The sequence below is a fragment of the Salvelinus fontinalis genome, chromosome 2 (assembly GCF_029448725.1).
Source record: "Salvelinus fontinalis isolate EN_2023a chromosome 2, ASM2944872v1, whole genome shotgun sequence".
Lineage (NCBI taxonomy): Eukaryota > Metazoa > Chordata > Actinopteri > Salmoniformes > Salmonidae > Salvelinus > Salvelinus fontinalis.
The window spans coordinates 83,307,331-83,327,714 of NC_074666.1; the positions used below are offsets into that span (position 1 = coordinate 83,307,331).

General features: G+C 47.3%; 1 protein-coding gene across 2 annotated transcripts in view; it reads right to left on the bottom strand.

Annotated features, from left to right (window-relative positions):
- Nucleotides 1–2,547: 2,547 nt before the first annotated feature.
- LOC129829214 (gap junction gamma-1 protein-like) overlaps nt 2,548–20,384 on the bottom strand; it is a 42,280-nt gene continuing 24,443 nt past the window's right edge. For both annotated transcript variants that reach the window (XM_055890882.1, XM_055890875.1), the window contains exon 2: nt 2,548–6,802. In XM_055890882.1, the coding sequence (XP_055746857.1) occupies nt 5,285–6,748 (1,464 nt within the window). In that variant the 5' untranslated portion in view covers nt 6,749–6,802 and the 3' untranslated portion in view covers nt 2,548–5,284. The remainder of the gene's footprint in view (nt 6,803–20,384) is intronic.

Consider the following 20,384-nt stretch of genomic DNA (forward strand, 5'->3'; position numbering starts at 1 on the left):
GCACTGTATAACACACCGGGTAATTATTTTCCTTGAGGACACCAACCCGGTTTCTTTCTTGAGGCCCCCACATCGGCCCATTTTTTCCTTCAGGCCCCCATTATTAGCCAGATAATGATAATTTTGCACAAAAGTTAAATAGGCCCACTGAGCTCAAAATGGACCACCCCATCTGGCATTTGCCTGAAATGCTAGGTGGCCAGTCCGCCCCTACATGAACGTACACATGCACACAAATCCAAACCACACAGGCCCCATCTTGGAGCCATAAGTCACCCCAGTCCACACTGACTGATGCTCAGATGTGAAACAGATGGGGCCTCAGCCTTCCTTCTCTCTGAGATGGCCCCTATACTGCCTGGGACCGGGTCCCACTGAGGGTCTGCTGGCTGGGGCCACATAGAAACAGCTGCCCCCTACTGCACACAGCTTATAGAGGATACATCCCAAGTGGCACCCTAAAAGTAGTGCACTATATAGGGAATAGGGTGCCATTTTGGATGCATACATAGACTCTAGGCCCCTATAGAGCCACTGTCGAGCCTCTACAGACCCTGTACGGGCCCACCCAGGTACTTTGAACCCAGTCTGGGCCTTTTCTCTGTGGCATTTAGTCTATATACTGTACACAGTTTGATTTCAAAGAGGGGCCCAGCTCTCGCACTGCCTCTTTAGGGGTCAGTTTGGCCAGGCGGCCAGCTCTAGGAAGAGTCTTGTGGTTCCAAACTTCTTCCATTTAAGAATGATGGAGGCCACTGTGTTCTCAGTATTTCTGTTTTAATTTTTCACTATGAGATATTGTGTGTAGATTTAATGAGGATTTTTTTTTTTTTACTCATTTTAGAATAATGCTGTAATGTAACAAAATGTGGAATAAGGGGAGGGATCTAAATATTTAATGAATGCACTGTATATAGAAAGGTGTAGGCCTTACCGAATCATGTCCAATCAATTTAATTTACCACAGGTGGACTCCAATCAAGTTGTAGAAACATCTCAAAGATGATCAATGGAAACAGGATGCACCTGAGCTCAATTTCGAGTCTCATAAGCCTGTAACGTAACAAAATGGGGAGAAAGGGAAGGGGTCTGAACACTCTCCGAATGCACTGTAGATGGTCAGACTGGTCACTTGAATCATGTTTACATGCTGTCTTACCCACTTCATATGTATATACTGTGTTCTAGTCAAAGCTTATCCTATATAACTACGGCTGTACACACCTTTTCTATTCATATACTGTCCATAATGTCTATACACATATATATTTATATTCCTGAATCTGACATTGCTCGTTCTGATATTTCTTAATTCCTTTCTTCATTTTTTGAAGGATTTGTGTGTATTGTTTTGTATTGTTAGGTATTACTGCACTGTTGGAGCTAGAAACATAAGCATTTTTCTGCACTCGCGTTAACATCTGCAAAATATGTGTATGCGACCAATAAAATGTGATTTCATTTCATTGGGCGGTTGATATAACACCTGCGGCTTGCTGGGATCAGAGCAGAGTGAGTGGTTGCCTGGCGTCCATATCAATCAGCCAATCACTGCCAGAAGAGAAGCTGACTGGACGGAGTACTTCCTGTGATTTATGCCTGCCTGTTGGCTGCCTTATAACCATGGACACGGGGCACTGAACATGTACAGGCTGTAGGATTATTACTTACAAGGAATGCTTTTGTTTTCATTTGAATTAGTTACTGTAGGTTATGAAGTACTGTTAGTTTGCTTCTACATCTGCATTGCTTTGCTGTTCAGGGTTGTAGGCTGGGTTTCTGCACTGCACTTTGTGACATCGGCTGATGTAAAAAGGGCTTTATAAATAAATGTGATCAATTAATTGATTTACATAGGCCTCTCTTAAATTTCACTAACCTATCAGGAGAAAGGTCTACCCATAGTAAACCAACAGTACAACTAGGACAGAAAGAGCAGGATTATTAGTCCTAAAATTGGGAAAAGTTACTGTCGAGCAGAGCTAAGAAAGAATTGGCAGTTTCTCCCCCATGCCCAAAACCTGGCACGCTCCTATACACACAGCTGGTCAGCACTACTCAGAACTTTTGTTTGACTGTATGTGGTTTGGGTTGTGGACCATTCTTGATACACACGGGAGAATGTTGAGCATCAAAAAGCCAAAAGCGTTGCAGTTCTCGACACAAACCGGTGTGCCTGGCACCTACTACCATACCCTGTTCAAAGGCACTTCAATCTTTTGTCTTGCCCATTCACCCTCTGAATGGCAGACATACACAATCCATGTCTCAATTGTCTTATGGCTTAAAACTTGTCCCCTTCATCTACACTGATTGAAGTGGATTTAACAAGTGGGATTAATAATGGATCATAGCTTTCACCTGGATTCAGCTGGTCAGTCTATGTCATGGAAAGAGCAGGTGTTCTTAATGTTTTGTACACTGAGTGTAATTACAACCTAAAAGGCCAAACTGATCTTAGATCAGCACTCCTACCCTGAGATGATTTCTGAATATGGGCCCAGAAGTTTTCTACATGGCAAATACGAGTCTATTTCCATACAAGGATACATTTGGCAATTACAGTTTTTATTTTACACATCAACAACATGATACACAACTATTGTACCTATAAAAAATATATTATTTGTCCAATTTGAAGGCAATGAAAGAAAAAAAAATCTCGAAGAAATTATCTGTAAAAACAATCTTTATTGTTTATTTTAAAAATCATTATTGAAGAAAAAAAAATTGTTTGAAAAACACCACTGGTCAAAAAAACAAAAAAAAAACAAACAGAAACCAATTTAACTTAGACCTCCCAAAACACACCAAAACACACTTACACATAATAGAAAAAAGAGCGACTTTTACAAAAAATACAAAGGATTGGTCTCACATACAGCACACAGGTTCTTCTCCTTTGTGATTCAGGTAGCATGGCCACAGTATTCCTTGGCAAAGCTACATGACGTCGTCTTGGCAATGGCAGTGACGCTGCCGTCATCACACTAACAGTGTTTGGTCTCTACAGCTTCATCCCAAATGGCACCCTATTCCCTATATATTGCAGTACTTTTGACCAGGGCCCATAGGGAATAGGGTGCTATTTGGGACGCAGCCTATATGGCAGTTCAGAGAAATACTTGGACAGAGGAGAACAGAGAGGCAGATCTTCATCAACACGGCTAGCTTAGAGAGCTGTTTGTATTCCAGCCTTGTTGGTCTCATATAGAACACTGTAAGGAAGACTCTTGGTAGGAAGAGGTTGAAAAGGAAACAGTAGGCTACAGTGTAACTGGAGAGACTAACTTCAGGTGTTTGGAATGCTGGGTGATCATTGGTAACTCGACATTAGTTAGTACTAGTAAAACACCAAATGAAAGTAAGTAATATTGTACTAAGGGGATGATAAATCCTTAGTTTAAAAGCTGTACCACCAGGGGGCACTCAATAACCAGACAGATAACATGTCAACCCAGTACTGAGAGAACCTTACACAGGTCCAAACTGGAGAGAACTAGAGACGGAGAAACACAGAGAAAATAAAGTGAAAAGAGTGCAGGTTTACACAGGGAGTTGTCAATAAATGGTATCAATTAATGGTGAGAATAATTGCTTCTCATAAACATTGTGAAGGAGGGGGAACTCCAGTGGCTACAAGAGTAGCCCTCTTCACCAGACTGTCTCCATCAACCATCTCCCTGACCACTTTCATCTGATCAAGCCATGAACAGTCCCTCCACCTGGAAGATGCATGCACTCAAAGACTTGGCATGGGTCAAATATAAAGTCACACACACATTAAACATCAGTGACCTTGGAGAGAAAATAGACAGACAATAGCCTTCAGGGAATTTGAACATCGACATTGTGATTGACCTTTTCATTATTATCCCTGCATTCTGAAGCCATTGCATCATGATGTCATTGCATTATGATGTCATTGCATTAAAAGTCATTGTTTTATACTGTCTTTGTATTATGATGTCATTCATTGCATTATGATGTCATTATAAAGTCATTGTTTTATACTGTCTTTGTATTACAATGCCATTCATTGCATAATGATGTCAATGCATTATAAAGTCATTGTTTTATACTGTCTTTGTATTATGATGTCATTCATTGCATTATGATGCCATTGCATTATAAAGCCATTGTTTTATACTGTCTTTGTATTACAATGTCATTCATTGCATTATGATGTCATTGCATTATAAAGTCATTGTTTTATACGGTTTTTGTATTGCGATGTCATTCATTGCATTATGATGCCATTGCATTACGATGTCGATTCATTCTGATGCCAATGTATTATGAAGTCAGTGACTTTGCAGAAAGTCAGCCAGCAGATTATCTTGATCGAAATCTGGAATGGAAATCAGGATCACCAAGAGAATGGACAGGATATAAATAAATGGATCAGAAATAAATGGATCAGAAAAGAGATGGTGATAACAATTTAGTAATTTTCTCAGCCCAATATCCTCTGGAAGACTTGCCTGGCTGCCCAGAATCCTTGCTCCGGCCAAACGCTACACCACGCCCACAGACGTTAGTTTCTTCTCCTCAATGAGTCTGGATCTGACCCTTCACCGAATGCCAACACATTCGAGGCCATCTGATTGGTCCAGAAACCGATGGGTTGGACCAGAGCCAGAACACACGTGGGTAAAGCGGCAGTTTGAAAATTCCTCATGGACTCTGATTGGTTAGAGAGGATCCAATCGCTGATGACTTTGTTTTGTACATTGCCCCACGTGCCCTTCGTCACCACAAACGACTTCAATGATGGCAGGCTCAGACTAAAGTATGCAGCGAACTACAGAATCATTTAGTGTGAGTCGTCAGGCTACCTGGAAGACTGGACAGTAGGAAGACAACAGAGAACAAGTGTCTGCTTCAGAACTGGAAGAGTTCAGAAACACTCGAGACTGTTTCAGAGAGTTGTGTCGGGGTCTTGTAGGTTAGACAGAAACAAGCAAGACAAACTGCTGATAAATCACCAATGCTCTTGACACACCTCTCCTCACCTGTCCACACTGACATATTACTACTGTAGGCTAGTCTCCTCCAGCTTGTGGGATTTTTAAAGGCACAACATGGTGTTGAAATATCCACAGAAAGACAGCATGACATCCCACTACCTCAGCCCTCCATTCAGGGCTGGCGCTGGTGTTTTCGGGACCACCCCTTCCCTCACTGACACATACACTACACGGATATGGGGCTCCGTCAGTGCTGGCTCAGGCCAGGGCTGGAGTGTGTGTGTGTGTGTTTGTCTATTTGTGTGTGTACGGGGTCAAATCCACACAGAAGGCTTGCCCACCCCTGACTTGCTACTACTGCTGTTGCTGCTGCTTCCAGTCCCTTCGCCACTGCTGCCCCCCTTGCCGTGTTTGAATCGGTGCTTGCGCTCCTTGTGAGGCTGAGGCTGCGGCTGAGGCTGGGCCTGGGTGATGTTGCTTCGGGGCTTGTCATCATGGTTGTCCCCCAGGTGTTCCTCTGCCCTGTGCTGCTGGCTGTAGGCCTGGATGGCTGCCTCTAGCTGGTCATGGGCATGCAGGATCATGTCCTTGTTGAGGGCCACGCGGGCCTCCCCTCCCGTGGGGAAATTATCCTCGTTGCTTCCAAACTGCTGCTGCTCCTCCTGGGCGATGTTGGCCCGGTTCTGCTTGCACGCCATCTTGGCATTGCTCAAGTCCGTGTAAGGGATCTGTTCCGGCTTCACCACGATGTTGTAGCCCGGCGGAGCTGACGGGGCGTTCCACGAGAACGGGTACCCCACGTACTCAGCACCCCCATCCCCCACCACCCCTCCCCCTGCGCCCGGCTCCGGCCCGGGCACCCCCACGGAGACCCCCACGCTGGGTCCCAGCAGCCCCAGCTGGTACTCGTCCTCCTGGGGTGGGCAGCGGCGACGGCGGATGATGTCACAGATGGTCCCGATGCCCAGGTGCAGCATCTCCCACACGTTGAGGGTGAGGCAGAGCACCGTGACGCCGTACATGATGCGCAGGAAGATGGTCTTCTCCGTGGGCCGCGACACGAAGCAGTCCACGCTGTGGGGGCAGGGCTCGAAGGAGCACACGAACACGGGAATCACACGGAAGCCGTACAGCAGGTACTGGCCCGCCAGGAAGCCTGCCTCCAACGCCGTGCGAGTCACCAGCTGCAGCACGTAGATACGCATCAGCCCGTCACCCTGGATACGCCGCCGCCCGTCATGGCGTACCTTGGGCTTGGGCCGCGGGGCCAGCGGGTCGACCCGGCGAGGGGGCTCGGGCTCAGGCACCTCGTAGATCATAGGGTCATCCTCTTGGTCCTGGTCCTGGTCCTCCTCTATACCCCGGTGCTGCCGCGCCCCGAAGCAGATCTTCCTGGGCCTCCGGTGGGTGTAGCCACCTCCATCCCCTCCCCCTGTCTCAGTAGCCAACCCTCCCCCGCCCTTGTCCTCGTCCAGCCGGGCGATCTTGTTGACGGCGTAGCCCATGTACATTAGAGATGGCATAGCCACCAGGATGATCTGGAAGACCCAGAAGCGGACGTGCGATAGCGGCGCGAAGGCGTCGTAGCAGACATTCTCGCAGCCCGGCTGGCCCGAGTTGCAGATGAACTTGCTCTGCTCGTCATAGTAGATGGACTCTCCCCCGACGGCGGTGAGGACGATGCGGAAGACGACAAGCACGGTGAGCCACAGCTTCCCCACGAAGGTGGAGTGGTTGTGGATCTCCTCCAGCAGCCGCGTGAGGAAGCTCCAGCTCATTATGTCGCTGGACAGTGGGGCAGACAGGGTCCCGCACTCACCTGCTCACAGACTCTACATAGAGAGAGAGAGAGAGAGAGAGAGAGAGAGAGAGAGAGAGAGAGAGAGAGAGAGAGAGAGAGAGAGAGAGAGAGAGAGAGAGAGAGAGAGAGAGAGAAAGAGAGAGACAAAGAGAGATAGAGAGAGACAGGGATGGATGAAGAGAGAGGGTGGAGGGAAAGAGCGAGAGGGATAATGAAGAGAGAGAGAGAGGGGAGAGAGGTGAAGAGGGAGTGATGAAGACAGAGGGATGAGAGAGAGGGGGAGAGAGAAAAAGAGAGAATTAGTCAAATATGAAAGGAGATTATACATAACGTACTGTCTACCAACATGTCTCAAAAAATTCAAAGGAAGAGCAAAGAAGTACGAGCGCACAATATCTTATCATGAAAGCGGATGAGTGAGAGGATTTTGACAGAGAATGTAGAGATAGTCGAGTTAGACCAATGAGCTTCGATCTTCAAGTTCAACAGCAGGAGTCACAGATGAATTACGGAGAGGAGAGGAGCCTAAATCCAAACAAGTGTTCTCTCTGAAATTGAGACAGACTGCAATCTCCACATGTATTAGATCCATTATAGTCTCTGGTTTACCCCAAAAGAATACACGTTCCAACCCAACAACACAGTTTCAGCACGGTGAAATAAATGGGGATATTTTGAGGGGCTGTAGGATATCGAACCAAACAATAGGATATCAAACCTAAGAAAAAGATGCTCAAGTGTAGCAGAGAGGAGCCAAAATAATCCCAATAGGAACTGAGTTATCACAGAACACATTTTACACACACACTCTCTCTCTCTTTTGGGGAATAAATCCTCTTAGTGATCCGTCCTCTGTGTGAGGCTTGTGTTGCCTTAACGGTGTTGTTCTGGTGTGTAAATGGCATTGTGTAGTGTAGTGTAGTGTTGTGTGGTGTTGTGTTGTGTTGTGTTGTGTTGTAGTGCTGTATTAAAATGGATGTGTGTGTGGGAGAGATGAAGCCTGTCTATGTAGGTTAGCCGTAGGCTCCAGGCAGCCAGTCCAACTGCACCAGTTAAACCAGCAGGCGGCCTGGCCAAAACAAGTGGAGCACGGAGTCACACCGCAGACCCACATTAGCCAAGGCACTGGAGCAAAACCCCAACCCTCCTGCCTGATCCCAGGGGAGTGGGGGGGGGGGGGGGGGGGGGGGGGGGAGTGGTGGGGGGACAGGTGTCCAGAGCCAGGTTGCCTTCTGCACAGAGTGACACCTCCACCCAAAAAAATATATATATTTCACTGCTAAGTAGCTTCAATGGTGCATGGCTCATTGTGAGTCGGACTGAAAGGTAAACCCAACCATGAAATAAGAGCTTAGGCTGAGGTTTGAAAGGAGCTCCACAGCGCCTTCCTCCCCCCTCGCAGGTTGGGAGCTCAGATAGAGGGAGGCCAATACAGGTCTGCTGAACGCTGGAGGGAGTGGAGGCTTGGCTGTTAGTAGACATACCGTAGGGTGTGTCCTAAATGGTACCATATTCCCGACATAGTGCACTACTTTTCACCAGGGCCCATAGGGAGGCTTGAGCTGGAGCTCCTCAGACCCCTGGTTAGTGTCTTCTATAGTGTGAGAGGAGAGGAGTGAGAGGAGAGGAGCAGGAAGGGAGTGAAAGAGATGGGAATGTTTGAAGCTGCCTGCTTGGACTCACTATAAAACATGTGCAGTATTGATCACTGTGACCATAAAAGGCCTGCCTGGGATAGAGGAGGGACTGTAGATGTCAGGAATGCTGTGCATACTGCTGTTTTAGAGTGTGTTTGTTTCTGTGCGTATGTGTGTGAGTGTGTGCGTGTGTGTATGTGTGTGTATGTTCCCAAGTGTGTACTAGAACTGCTGCACATAAACATGAGTGTTTTTAACACCAGTCTCACATTACAGTAGTACAGTAACACTGTATATATATATATATATATATAATACTTTTTCCCCCTCCCAAAACAGAAAAGTGAGTACCAGTGTTAACACTTCATACCCGACATGTATGAATAGGTATCATGAGGACATATTGAGAGTGAGGAGCTGACATTAACACATAGAGCCATTAGGCAGTTTGTCCTTCAACCGTCTGGACTCTTGTCTGGCTCTGGCCTTTCCTCTCCTGCATGACATCATTAAACACACCGTCTTTGTAGAACCCTCACTGTTATCCCTCTGCTATCTGTTATCCCTCTGCTATCTGTTATCCCTCTGCTATCTGTTATCCCTCTGCTATCTGTTATCCCTCTGCTATCTGTTATCCCTAGACACACTTAGACACATACTTTACATTCACCCAGTCCAAGGCTAATAAACGGCACTAAGTGACTTGTAATTTACAGTACAGTGTGACACAGACGGGGATCTTTTCATCTGAGGAAGACGTCACTGAGGATCCGTCAGATGTCAGTATACGTGTTTGAATAAAGCCTGAGTGTAAGAAGATAAGTATGTCTGCCTGTTTTTTTTTTTTTTTTTCGAGTGCTCCAACACCTGTTAACCATACATTTGTTCTTTTTGGAAGTTTCTGCTGTGTAAGCCCAGTCCAGTTTTCTGTTTCTTGAATGTGCATTGTGCGTCTCTTATCTGTCAGCGCCAGCTGTGGCAGAGGGGGATCTCGAGTGACACCTGTCATTGAGTCATCACCGTGTGAAAGGAAGATCTGGGTAACAGACCCCTGGATGTTAACATGCTGTCTCTCTGGAATGGGAAGGTGTGAGGATTTGAATGTGTGTGTGTGTTATATCTGTGTGTAGGTGTGTGTTTGTGTGTGTGTGTGTGTGTGTGTGTGTTATATCTGTGTGTAGGTGTGTGTTTGTGCATGAGGAGGAGGAAAGTGAAAGTGAACAAAGTGTGTGTGTGTGTGTGTGTGTGTGTGTGTGTGTGTGTGTGTGTGTGTGTGTGTGTGTGTGTGTGTGTGTGTGTGTGTGTGTGTGTGTGTGTGAGCTAGAGGTGGAATACGTGTATGTGTGACTGTGAAAGAGTTACACAAAGTGAATGCGAACAGAGAGACCATGTTAGACGGCACCATGTTAGATGGCACCATGTTAGACGGCACCATGTTAAACGGCACCATGTTAAACGGCACCATGTTAGACGGCACCATGTTAGACGGCACCATGTTAGATGGCACCATGTTAGATGGCACCATGTTAGATGGCACCATGTTAGATGGCACCATGTTAAACGGCACCATGTTAAACGGCACCATGTTAAACGGCACCATGTTAGACGGCACCATGTTAGATGGCACCATGTTAGACGGCACCATGTTAAACGGCACCATGTTAAACGGCACCATGTTAGACGGCACCATGTTAGACGGCACCATGTTAAACGGCACCATGTTAAACGGCACCATGTTAAACGGCACCATGTTAGACGGCACCATGTTAGACGGCACCATGTTAGATGGCACCATGTTAGATGGCACCATGTTAGATGGCACCATGTTAGATGGCACCATGTTAAACGGCACCATGTTAAACGGCACCATGTTAAACGGCACCATGTTAGACGGCACCATGTTAAACGGCACCATGTTAAACGGCACCATGTTAAACGGCACCATGTTAGACGGCACCATGTTAGATGGCATCATGTTAGATGGCACCATGTTAAACGGCACCATGTTAGATGGCACCATGTTAAACGGCACCATGTTAGATGGCACCATGTTAAATGGCACCATGTTAGATGGCACCATGTTAAACGGCACCATGTTAGATGGCACCATATTAGATGGCACCATGTTAAACGGCACCATGTTAGATGGCACCATGTTAGATGGCACCATGTTAAACGGCACCATGTTAGATGGCACCATGTTAAACGGCCCCATGTTAGACGGCACCATGTTAGATGGCACCATGTTAGACGGCACCATGTTAGATGGCACCATGTTAGATGGCACCATGTTAGACGGCACCATGTTAGACGGCACCATGTTAGATGGCACCATGTAAGATGGTACCATGTTAGACGGCACCATGTTAAACGGCACCATGTTAGACGGCACCATGTTAGATGGCACCATGTTAGATGGCACCATGTTAAACGACACCATGTTAGATGGCACCATGTTAGATGGCCAGAGTGTCCTTTGCCTTGCAGTCAGGATTAGCCTCTTCCTGCACTCCCAGGCCTGGAGCGCCATGGAAATAACTAGCAGCCTGGGGCCGTCATACCACCAGCTGCCCATGCGAGAGCCTCCAACATGGGCACGTCTCCAGCTGCCTCCCCCTACCATCCTACCACCCCCCACACCCTGGCCTTCCCTTTCTCAATCATTCTAGCAGAAAATACCCCTAACCTTTGAACGTGTTTTTGAACTTTTTTAGTCCGAATCAATGACTTTAAAGCCACAGGCAGACATGTCACAGACCATGCAATAGTGTATCATCATTCTATATGCACTCCTCTTATATCAATTCCACAACACTCGTAGCATAGCTCAGAGCCAAACAGACACACTAAGGCCCAAATGAGAGGGGTTAGGAGCAAGGTCAGAAGGGTTAGGGCTGAGTCCTAGGGGATAGTTGGTTACATAACCTAGTTTCATCTCTACCACACACTGCGCAGACTCTGTGCAAATCACCCCGCTGGTGATGATGCACTTTCTACGATGCATCATAATGCAACCATGCCACTAGATTCCCTGTTATGGACACGCACCGCCGCCATCTTATCATACCCCGCATTGAACAAGTCTGGATGGACCGACCGACAGACATTTGAAACCCCAGACTCCATCCTCATACACAACAGATTCTGGACCATCTGTGCATCCCAACAGAAAGCGCAGAGCAGTGGAGTGTCCTGGTGAGGACTGAGGGGACAGCTGTGTCTCAATGTCACCTCAGCAGCCAGAGAAACACTGGTCCTCCTGGGGAGCATGGAGCTGGATGTAGGGGCAGGAGGTAGCATGGGGCTGGATGTAGCATGGGGCTGGATGTAGGGGCAGGACAGGGGAGCATGGGGCTGGAGGTAGCATGGGGCTGGATGTAGGGGCAGGCCAGGGAAGCATGGGGCTGGAGGTAGGGGCAGGACAGGGGAGCATGGGGCTGGAAGTAGGGGCAGAAAAAGTGAGCATGGGGCTGGATATGAGGCAGGACAAAGGAGCATTGGGACCAGGGTTGGGGTCAATTCCATATGAATTCCAGTCAATTCAGAAAGTAAACCAAGGGCTAGATTCAGTCTGTAGGATGGAAGATCTGTGTTGTAGCGTGGTTGAAATGTAAATGTAATTTCCGATTGAGCCAGCATATGCAGCATTCACCGTGAATGCAGTATCCATGTACACGGAAGCATTGCCTTTAACGCTGATCTTCTGCACTACAGATTGAATCGAGCCCTAAATTCCAATTCGACATCTTACTCATCGAAAAGCATAGAAGAGAATTGGAATAAGAACGTCAGTGTACTTCCTGAATTGAATGAGATTGAAATGGATTTGTCCCCAACCCTGTCCTAAGGCAGGCCAGCTGAGCATGGAGGGTGGTGTCTCCATGTGTGGATGGGATGGAAGGAGAGCCCAGTGAGAGGGAATGTGTTTGTGTCACAGGATATACTGTGTCCAGATATATCCTACATGGGTGTTGTTGAGCAGTGGATAGGCTGCATTAGGCAAATAACTACATAGAGTCACCATAAACTGTCAACTAAACTGACATGAAGAACAACCATTTATCTTATGCATGTTTATTCTCTCTCTCTCCCTCTCTCTCTCTCTACCTCTTCTTTCCCCATGGCAGTACGTGTCTCTTGCACTTTCTCTCTCTCTCTCTCTCTCTCTCTCTCTCTCTCTCTCTCTCTCTCTCTCTCTCTCTCTCTCTCTCTCTCTCTCTCTCTCTCTCTCCCTCTCTCTCCCTCTTCTTTCCCCATGGCAGTATACGTCTCTTGCACTTTCTCTCTCTCTCTGTCTCACTCTCTCTCTCTCTCTCTTCTTTCTTTCCCCATGGCAGTATATTGTGTCTCTCTCACTCTCTCTCTCTTGTGTTATTTCTCTCTCAAGGTTGAATTGACACTCACCCCCAAAGGGAACGAGAGACTTTACATTTGTTTGTCTACATGAACTGCCGCTGGGGACTGCATATTCACACACAAGCACACACATAACTACACACACACACACGCACCCACACAGACACACACACACATGCACACTGCTACTGTGTGCGTTAGAAGGGAAATGTGGGCGGGCAGTTGGATAATGAACATAAATCCACAGTGAGTTGTGAGGGGGAAATAGTGATTGTCTCTCCAGTTGGGGAGGGAAGACTTCACAGAAGTGAAAGTGCTGTAGCATGAAGCCTATATAGACAAAACAGCACGGTCCCAGCCTGGTGAACACATCCATTCCTCCTTCCATCCCTCCTTCTCTTGCTCCTCCTCCTAATTAAAAGCACACTGTTGGAGCTCGCCATGGGAGAGCCCGTCTCTCTCTCAGGCGACATGTGACACTAGCAGGAAATCAAAGGAGACTTCCTTTTGTTTTTGCCTTTCCCTCTTCTCTCCCTTCCCTTCTCCAACTCGTCACATCTCATTCTTCTTCTCCCCCTTCCCTTCTCCAACTCGTCACATCTCATTCTTCTTCTCCCCCTTCCCTTCTCCAACTCGTCACATCTCATTCTTCTTCTCCCCCTTCCCTTCTCCAACTCGTCACATCTCATTCTTCTTCTCCCCCTTCCCTTCTCCAACTCGTCACATCTCATTCTTCTTCTCCCCCTTCCCTTCTCCAACTCGTCACATCTCATTCTTCTTCTCCCCCTTCCCTTCTCCAACTCGTCACATCTCATTCTTCTTCTCCCCCTTCCCTTCTCCAACTCGTCACATCTCATTCTTCTTCTCCCCCTTCCCTTCTCCCACTCGTCCCAACATCTCATTCCTTAACCCATCCCAAATCTCCCTCAGGTTCATTCCTGTGTCCACTCCAAACTTCCATGTCCTAATTGTCACTACCATATGGGGAGCTGGCAGTCGATGTCTGATTGTACGCCCCAAATCAGAAACATGCTTCAGCACATGTAAAACACACACCTTCCACACACAAGCAACATACACACGGACACAAACCGACACGCACAGCTCTGTTTTATCCATACTGACCTCCCTCTCTGCATCTGAGGATGGTGGTTGGGGACCATGCTGAGGGGACTGTTCTTGTTGTAAGGGTCAGTGCCAACCTGGCCTCTCTACGTCATTCAAGATTCACCTCCAGAGTTCAGTGTTGTAAAGACTTTGTCCGCCTCACACGCACACACACACATGCATATGCACAAACGCACACATGGCACCAGCCAGCACACACATGCACACATGTACACACACACGCGCGTACACACACACACCATAGTAATTTGCTAGACTGACAGCAAGGATGGCATCTGTAAGAGATAACCCCTTTAAATTGGTATATTTAGGTGAGGGAGCCATCTTCTAATACAGAGTCCTAACACATTTAGGTGAGGGAGCCATCTTCTAATACAGAGTCCTAACACACATAACACTATGCACAGTAGAATGTCCAATATGGTGTGACAACAATGAACACCAGAGTAAAGTCCTATGAGGACGGAGAGGGAGAGAAAAAGAACGAGAGAGGGGAAGATAGAAGGGGAGAGAGAGGGAGAGAGAAAGAACGAGAGGGGGAAGATAGAAGGGGAGAGAGAGGGAGAGAGAAAGAACGAGAGGGGGGAAGATAGAAGGGGAGAGAGAGGGAGAGAGAAAGAACGAGAGAGGGGAAGATAGAAGGGGAGAGAGAGGGAGAGAGAAAGAACGAGAGGGGGGAAGATAGAAGGGGAGAGAGAGGGAGAGAGAAAGAACGAGAGGGGGGAAGATAGAAGGGGAGAGAGAGGGAGAGAGAAAGAACGAGAGGGGGGAAGATAGAAGGGGAGAGAGAGGGAGAGAGAAAGAACGAGAGAGGGGAAGATAGAAGGGGAGAGAGAGGGAGAGAGAAAGAACGAGAGAGGGGAAGATAGAAGGGGAGAGAGAGGGAGAGAGAAAGAACGAGAGAGGGGAAGATAGAAGGGGAGAGAGAGGGAGAGAGAAAGAACGAGAGAGGGGAAGATAGAAGGGGAGAGAGAGGGAGAGAGAAAGAACGAGAGAGGGGAAGATAGAAGGGGTGAGAGAGGGAGAGAGAAAGAACGAGAGAGGGGAAGATAGAAGGGGAGAGAGAGGGAGAGAGAAAGAACGAGAGAGGGGAAGATAGAAGGGGAGAGAGAGGGAGAGAGAAAGAACGAGAGAGGGGAAGATAGAAGGGGAGAGAGAGGGAGAGAGAAAGAACGAGAGAGGGGAAGATAGAAGGGGAGAGAGAGGGAGAGAGAAAGAACGAGAGAGGGGAAGATAGAAGGGGAGAGAGAGGGAGAGAGAAAGAACGAGAGGGGGGAAGATAGAAGGGGAGAGAGAGGGAGAGAGAAAGAACGAGAGGGGGGAAGATAGAAGGGGAGAGAGAGGGAGAGAGGATGGAGCTCAAAAGGTCATTCACATCTGTGTGATTTAATGTTAGTGAGCACAGACCCAACCAGGACTGTTGGAGGCCACTGGTTGGGGGAGGAAGTTGTTTTCTTCTAGCCAGCGACTGGCTGGGGGAGGAAGTTGTTTTCTTCTAGCCAGCGGCTGGCTGGGGGAGGAAGTTGTTTTCTTCTAGCCAGCGGCTGGCTGGGGGAGGAAGTTGTTTTCTTCTAGCCAGCGACTGGCTGGGGGAGGAAGTTGTTTTCTTCTAGCCAGCGGCTGGCTGGGGGAGGAAGTTGTTTTCTTCTAGCCAGCGGCTGGCTGGGGGAGGAAGTTGTTTTCTTCTAGCCAGCGGCTGGCTGGGGGAGGAAGTTGTTTTCTTCTAGCCAGCGGCTGGCTGGGGGAGGAAGTTGTTTTCTTCTAGCCAGCGGCTGGCTGGGGGAGGAAGTTGTTTTCTTCTAGCCAGCGGCTGGCTGTGGGAGGAAGTTGTTTTCTTCTAGCCAGCGGCTGGCTGGGGGAGGAAGTTGTTTTCTTCTAGCCAGCGGCTGGCTGGGGGAGGAAGTTGTTTTCTTCTAGCCAGCGACTGGCTGGGGGAGGAAGTTGTTTTCTTCTAGCCAGCGACTGGCTGGGGGAGGAAGTTGTTTTCTTCTAGTCAGCGACTGGCTGGGGGAGGAAGTTGTTTTCTTCTAGCCAGCGACTGGCTGGGGGAGGAAGTTGTTTTCTTCTAGCCAGCGACTGGCTGGGGGAGGAAGTTGTTTTCTTCTAGCCAGCGACTGGCTGGGGGAGGAGGTTGTTTTCTTCTAGCCAGCGGGGAATGCAATGGTAAATCCTTAAGGCAATACACACAGGATTTCTCTCCTGCTTGGTTACTCTATCATATCTGAGCTAGGGGGTTTGGATTAGCCCCTTTGTCAAATGTTCAGGAATATTCTAAATCCCTGCATAGCTAGTAGAGGAATTCTTATCATGTCTCCTTGCCTGTTTTATTGTCTAAGCACCAACCAATAACCCTGGGAGTGGATCAGACGGATGTGTAAGAATGTCTGCCAAAAATGACTACACACAGCTGGGTTTAAACTGAGCCGGTTATCAGTGTTTATGATCACACATTACAAAGAGCTGACTTCATGTTCTCAGACAGTTTTCTCCGCATATCTAATGCAAACATACTGCTAGAGGCCTATATACTTCAGTTACACATTGATATACAGGTAACTGGCAAAATAAAGGAAACGCCAACATAAAGTGTCTCAATAGGGTGTTGGGTCACGACGACCCAGAACAGCTTCAATGCACCTTGGCATAGATTCTACAAGATTCTGGAACTCTATTGGAGGGATGAGACACAATTCTTCCACAAGAAATTCTCAGGCGCTGCTCCGGAATCTCCCGTAAGTGTTCAATTGGGTTGAGATCCGGGGACCGAGACAGCCATTGCATATGGTTTACCTCATTTTTATGCGCATCAAACCATTCAGTGACCACTCGTGCCCTGTGGATGGGGGCATTGTAATCCTATGGGGGCATAGCCACGGTAGCCAAAATAATGGCCTGACCAGCATTTTTATACATGACCCTAAGCATGATGGGATGTTAATTGTTTAATTAACTCAGGCACCACACCTGTGTGGAAGGACCTGCTTTCAATATACTTTGTATATCTCATTTACTCAAGTGTTTCCATTATTTTGTCAATTACCTGTACATACTTATAGTTAACACAGTCACTCTCTCGCTCTCTCTCACTCTCACACACACATACTCGCACTAGCAAGGATGTACAGACACACACACACACACACACAAAAAAACACAAGATCCCAAAACACAACAGTTTATTCCACAGTGGAGAGAAGATGGATGGGGGGACCCTTATTTGGGCCTCAACTGTTCTATAAAAAGATCATGTTTTTACTATGAGACACCAAGAATAACACAGATCTTTCTCCTTAGAGGGTAAACGTGGATACAGTGCTGGACAACCTCTGACCTTTTCTAAGAAAAGCACAGTCTCCCATCCGGTCAGATATATTGGACCGTGGTCCAAGTGGGGAATCAGGGTGGAGAATGCGGACGTCTTGGGGGGAGATGGGTGGAGACATTTGGGGGCGGATGGAAGGAGGGAGAAGTGTCAGCTTCTCTGTGTTCGTGGGAAAGTAGGCCTACAGATTGTGAGGAATTCTGTATTTTACAGCATCCAAAAGGGAGTGAAGGCAACTATGAAGCTGTTCCATATGTTTGTTAGTTGAACAATCTCTCAGGCTGTCCTTCCCCTCTCTGGGGCTGAGTGGCACTGTAGGCATCTGGGATTTCTCCTCAACTTGAGAAAAAAACACTACACGCGTAAACAAACTGTCCGACTCTATTTTGCCAAGAGCTCCAGTATTAAATGAACAATAAAATACTGTATCTCCTCAAGAGCTCCAGTATTAAATGAACAATAAAATACTGTATCTCCTCAAGAGCTCCAGTATTAAATGAACAATAAAAGACTATTTTGCCAAAGGCTCCAGTATTAAATGAACAAGTAAACAAACAAAAGGTCTCACACATACAGCCTGGTTCTTTCTTTCACAACAAACATGTGCACGTGCACACACACACACACACACACACACACACACACACACACACACACACACACACACACACACACACACACACACACACACACACACACACACACACACACACACACACACACACACAAACAAAAGGTGCAACAAGGTGAAATAGGGGGGCGACATACCCACATTCCTAGCCCAGTCAGCCTCTCCTTTGTCTCTGAGCCTGTTTCTGTGTTTCCTCTGCATCTCTATTATCTCCTTAATGTTAATATTCAGTCTCCTTTAGCGACTCCTTAAACTAACCTGAGCTGGCGTCCCAGTGCCCCGGCCTAATCCCAAGCGCACTAAACAACACAAAACACAGATGACCCCGGAGCCATGTGCTTAAACAAGGAAGCAGTGTGTATGTCTAACCAAGTGTGAGGCGCTGATGAAAGAGAGAGGAGAGAGAGTATCCCGTCTCTCTGAGGCAAACACAATGTTCCCCACTTTACCCTTCATCTCCTCAGAACTGAGTCATGGATGGGGGTGGGGTTCTATGGTAAATCCCCCTAAAGAAGAGGGGGGTAGACAGTGATATGGGTGGGGGAAGAGGTGGTAAGAGAGAGGGTATTGGAAGAAGGTAATATATGTAAGTGGTATAATTGCTAACCGTACGCGGGAGAAGGAGTGACCTTGTAGAATGTATTAGAATAGACAGTGTAAGGGGGGAGAATACTTCATGATTAGAATGGTAGGGTACAGTAAGTGTCCAGACAGCAATTAATATTAGCAATTAATATGAATAAAATAAGCATTTTCATCCTTCCAATGTCTCTTCTCTCCATCCCTTCCTTCGCATCTTCAAACCTTCATATAATCATTCCCTGCTGAGAATAATAATAAGTATTTCCTTGGTATTGTAGGAATCCACTCACCAGTGGTTCCGGTGTAGCGTAAATGAGAGTTAAGGGCTATCTCAACTCTGTTCTTATCTCTCTGTTGAGAGTGGACAGATTCCTATCACCACATTTCACAGCATCTCACCCGGAAAGAAAAATCGCTGGGTATTAGCATTCAAATTGCATCTCACAAATCCACAGCCTATTTCAAATGTGGACTCTGTCTAGTAACCTTGTTTTCTAAGTGGTCATTTGTGACTGGTCTTGGTTAGTTTGCCAGGTTTATTTATAAATAATTATAATTGATAAATGTATTATCTATTAAAATAAAGGCACAACAATATAATGGTACAGAAAACGATTACCTTTAAATACCTATACTCAAGTATGCAGTTCTAAGTTTATATCTTATACATCTAATTACTTTATTAGATGCAGACTTTAACCATACCATAAAACTGTAATTTCATGGAAGCCTTTAAACACCAAAAGCTTTCCTGAGATTCTTGTCTGTAATTAGTGGGAAGGAAATGAGTCGACCTGGGGGTGAAGTGAGGCTAGGAGCACTATCAGCCTGCACTGTAAGCACACACACACACACACACACACACACACACACACACACACACACACACACACACACACACACACACACACACACACACACACACACACACACACACACACACACACACACACACACACACACACACACACACACACACACACACACACACACACACAGGAAAGTGCACCGGCACACACCTCCGCACCCCCGAGCTCCGACTCACTTGCGAGCTCCTAGAAAGATATCTCATTAGCAGGCAGGACAGGAGGAGGGGAGGGAGAGATGGAGGAGAGGATGGGGAAGGAGGAGGGGAGGAAGAGATGGAGGAGAGGATGGGGGAAGGAGGAGGGGAGGAAGAGATGGAGGATAGGATGGGGGAAGGAGGGGAGGAAGAGATGGAGGAGAGGATGGGGGAAGGAGGAGGGGAGGAAGAGATGGAGGATAGGATGGGGGAAGGAGGGGAGGAAGAGATGGAGGAGAGGATGGGGGAAGGAGGAGGGGAGGAAGAGATGGAGGAGAGGATGGGGGAAGGAGGGGAGGAAGAGATGGAGGAGAGGATGGGGGAAGGAGGAGGGGAGGAAGAGATGGAGGATAGGATGGGGGAAGGAGGGGAGGAAGAGATGGAGGAGAGGATGGGGGAAGGAGGAGGGGAGGAAGAGATGGAGGAGAGGATGGGGAAGGGGATCTTGGAGTTCATGTAAGTGTACAAGGGAATGCACGTGTGCTTGCGTACAATTTAGAGAGTTATTGTATACTTATATTTTTGCCCTGTCTGAAACCCTATTAATGTGCCCGAGTGGCGCAGCGGTCTAAGGCGCTGCTTCTCAGTGCAAGAGGCGTCACTACTGGTTTGAATCCAGGCTGAATCACATCTGGCTGTGATTGGGAGTCCCATAAGGCGGTGCACAATTGCCCCAGAGTTGTCCGGGTTTTGCCAGGGTAGGCTGTCATTGTAAATAAGAATTTGTTCTTAACTGACTTGCCTAGTTAAATAAAGGTTAAATACAGGTTGTTGTTTTATTGTTTATTTTTATTTCTGAAATATTTTTTATATCGTCTGTGACAGACAGGATCGTAAAGGCAAGGGGTTCATGGATGTTCCACTGGAAGTGTGTAAAAGATTGCTTGTGTGTGT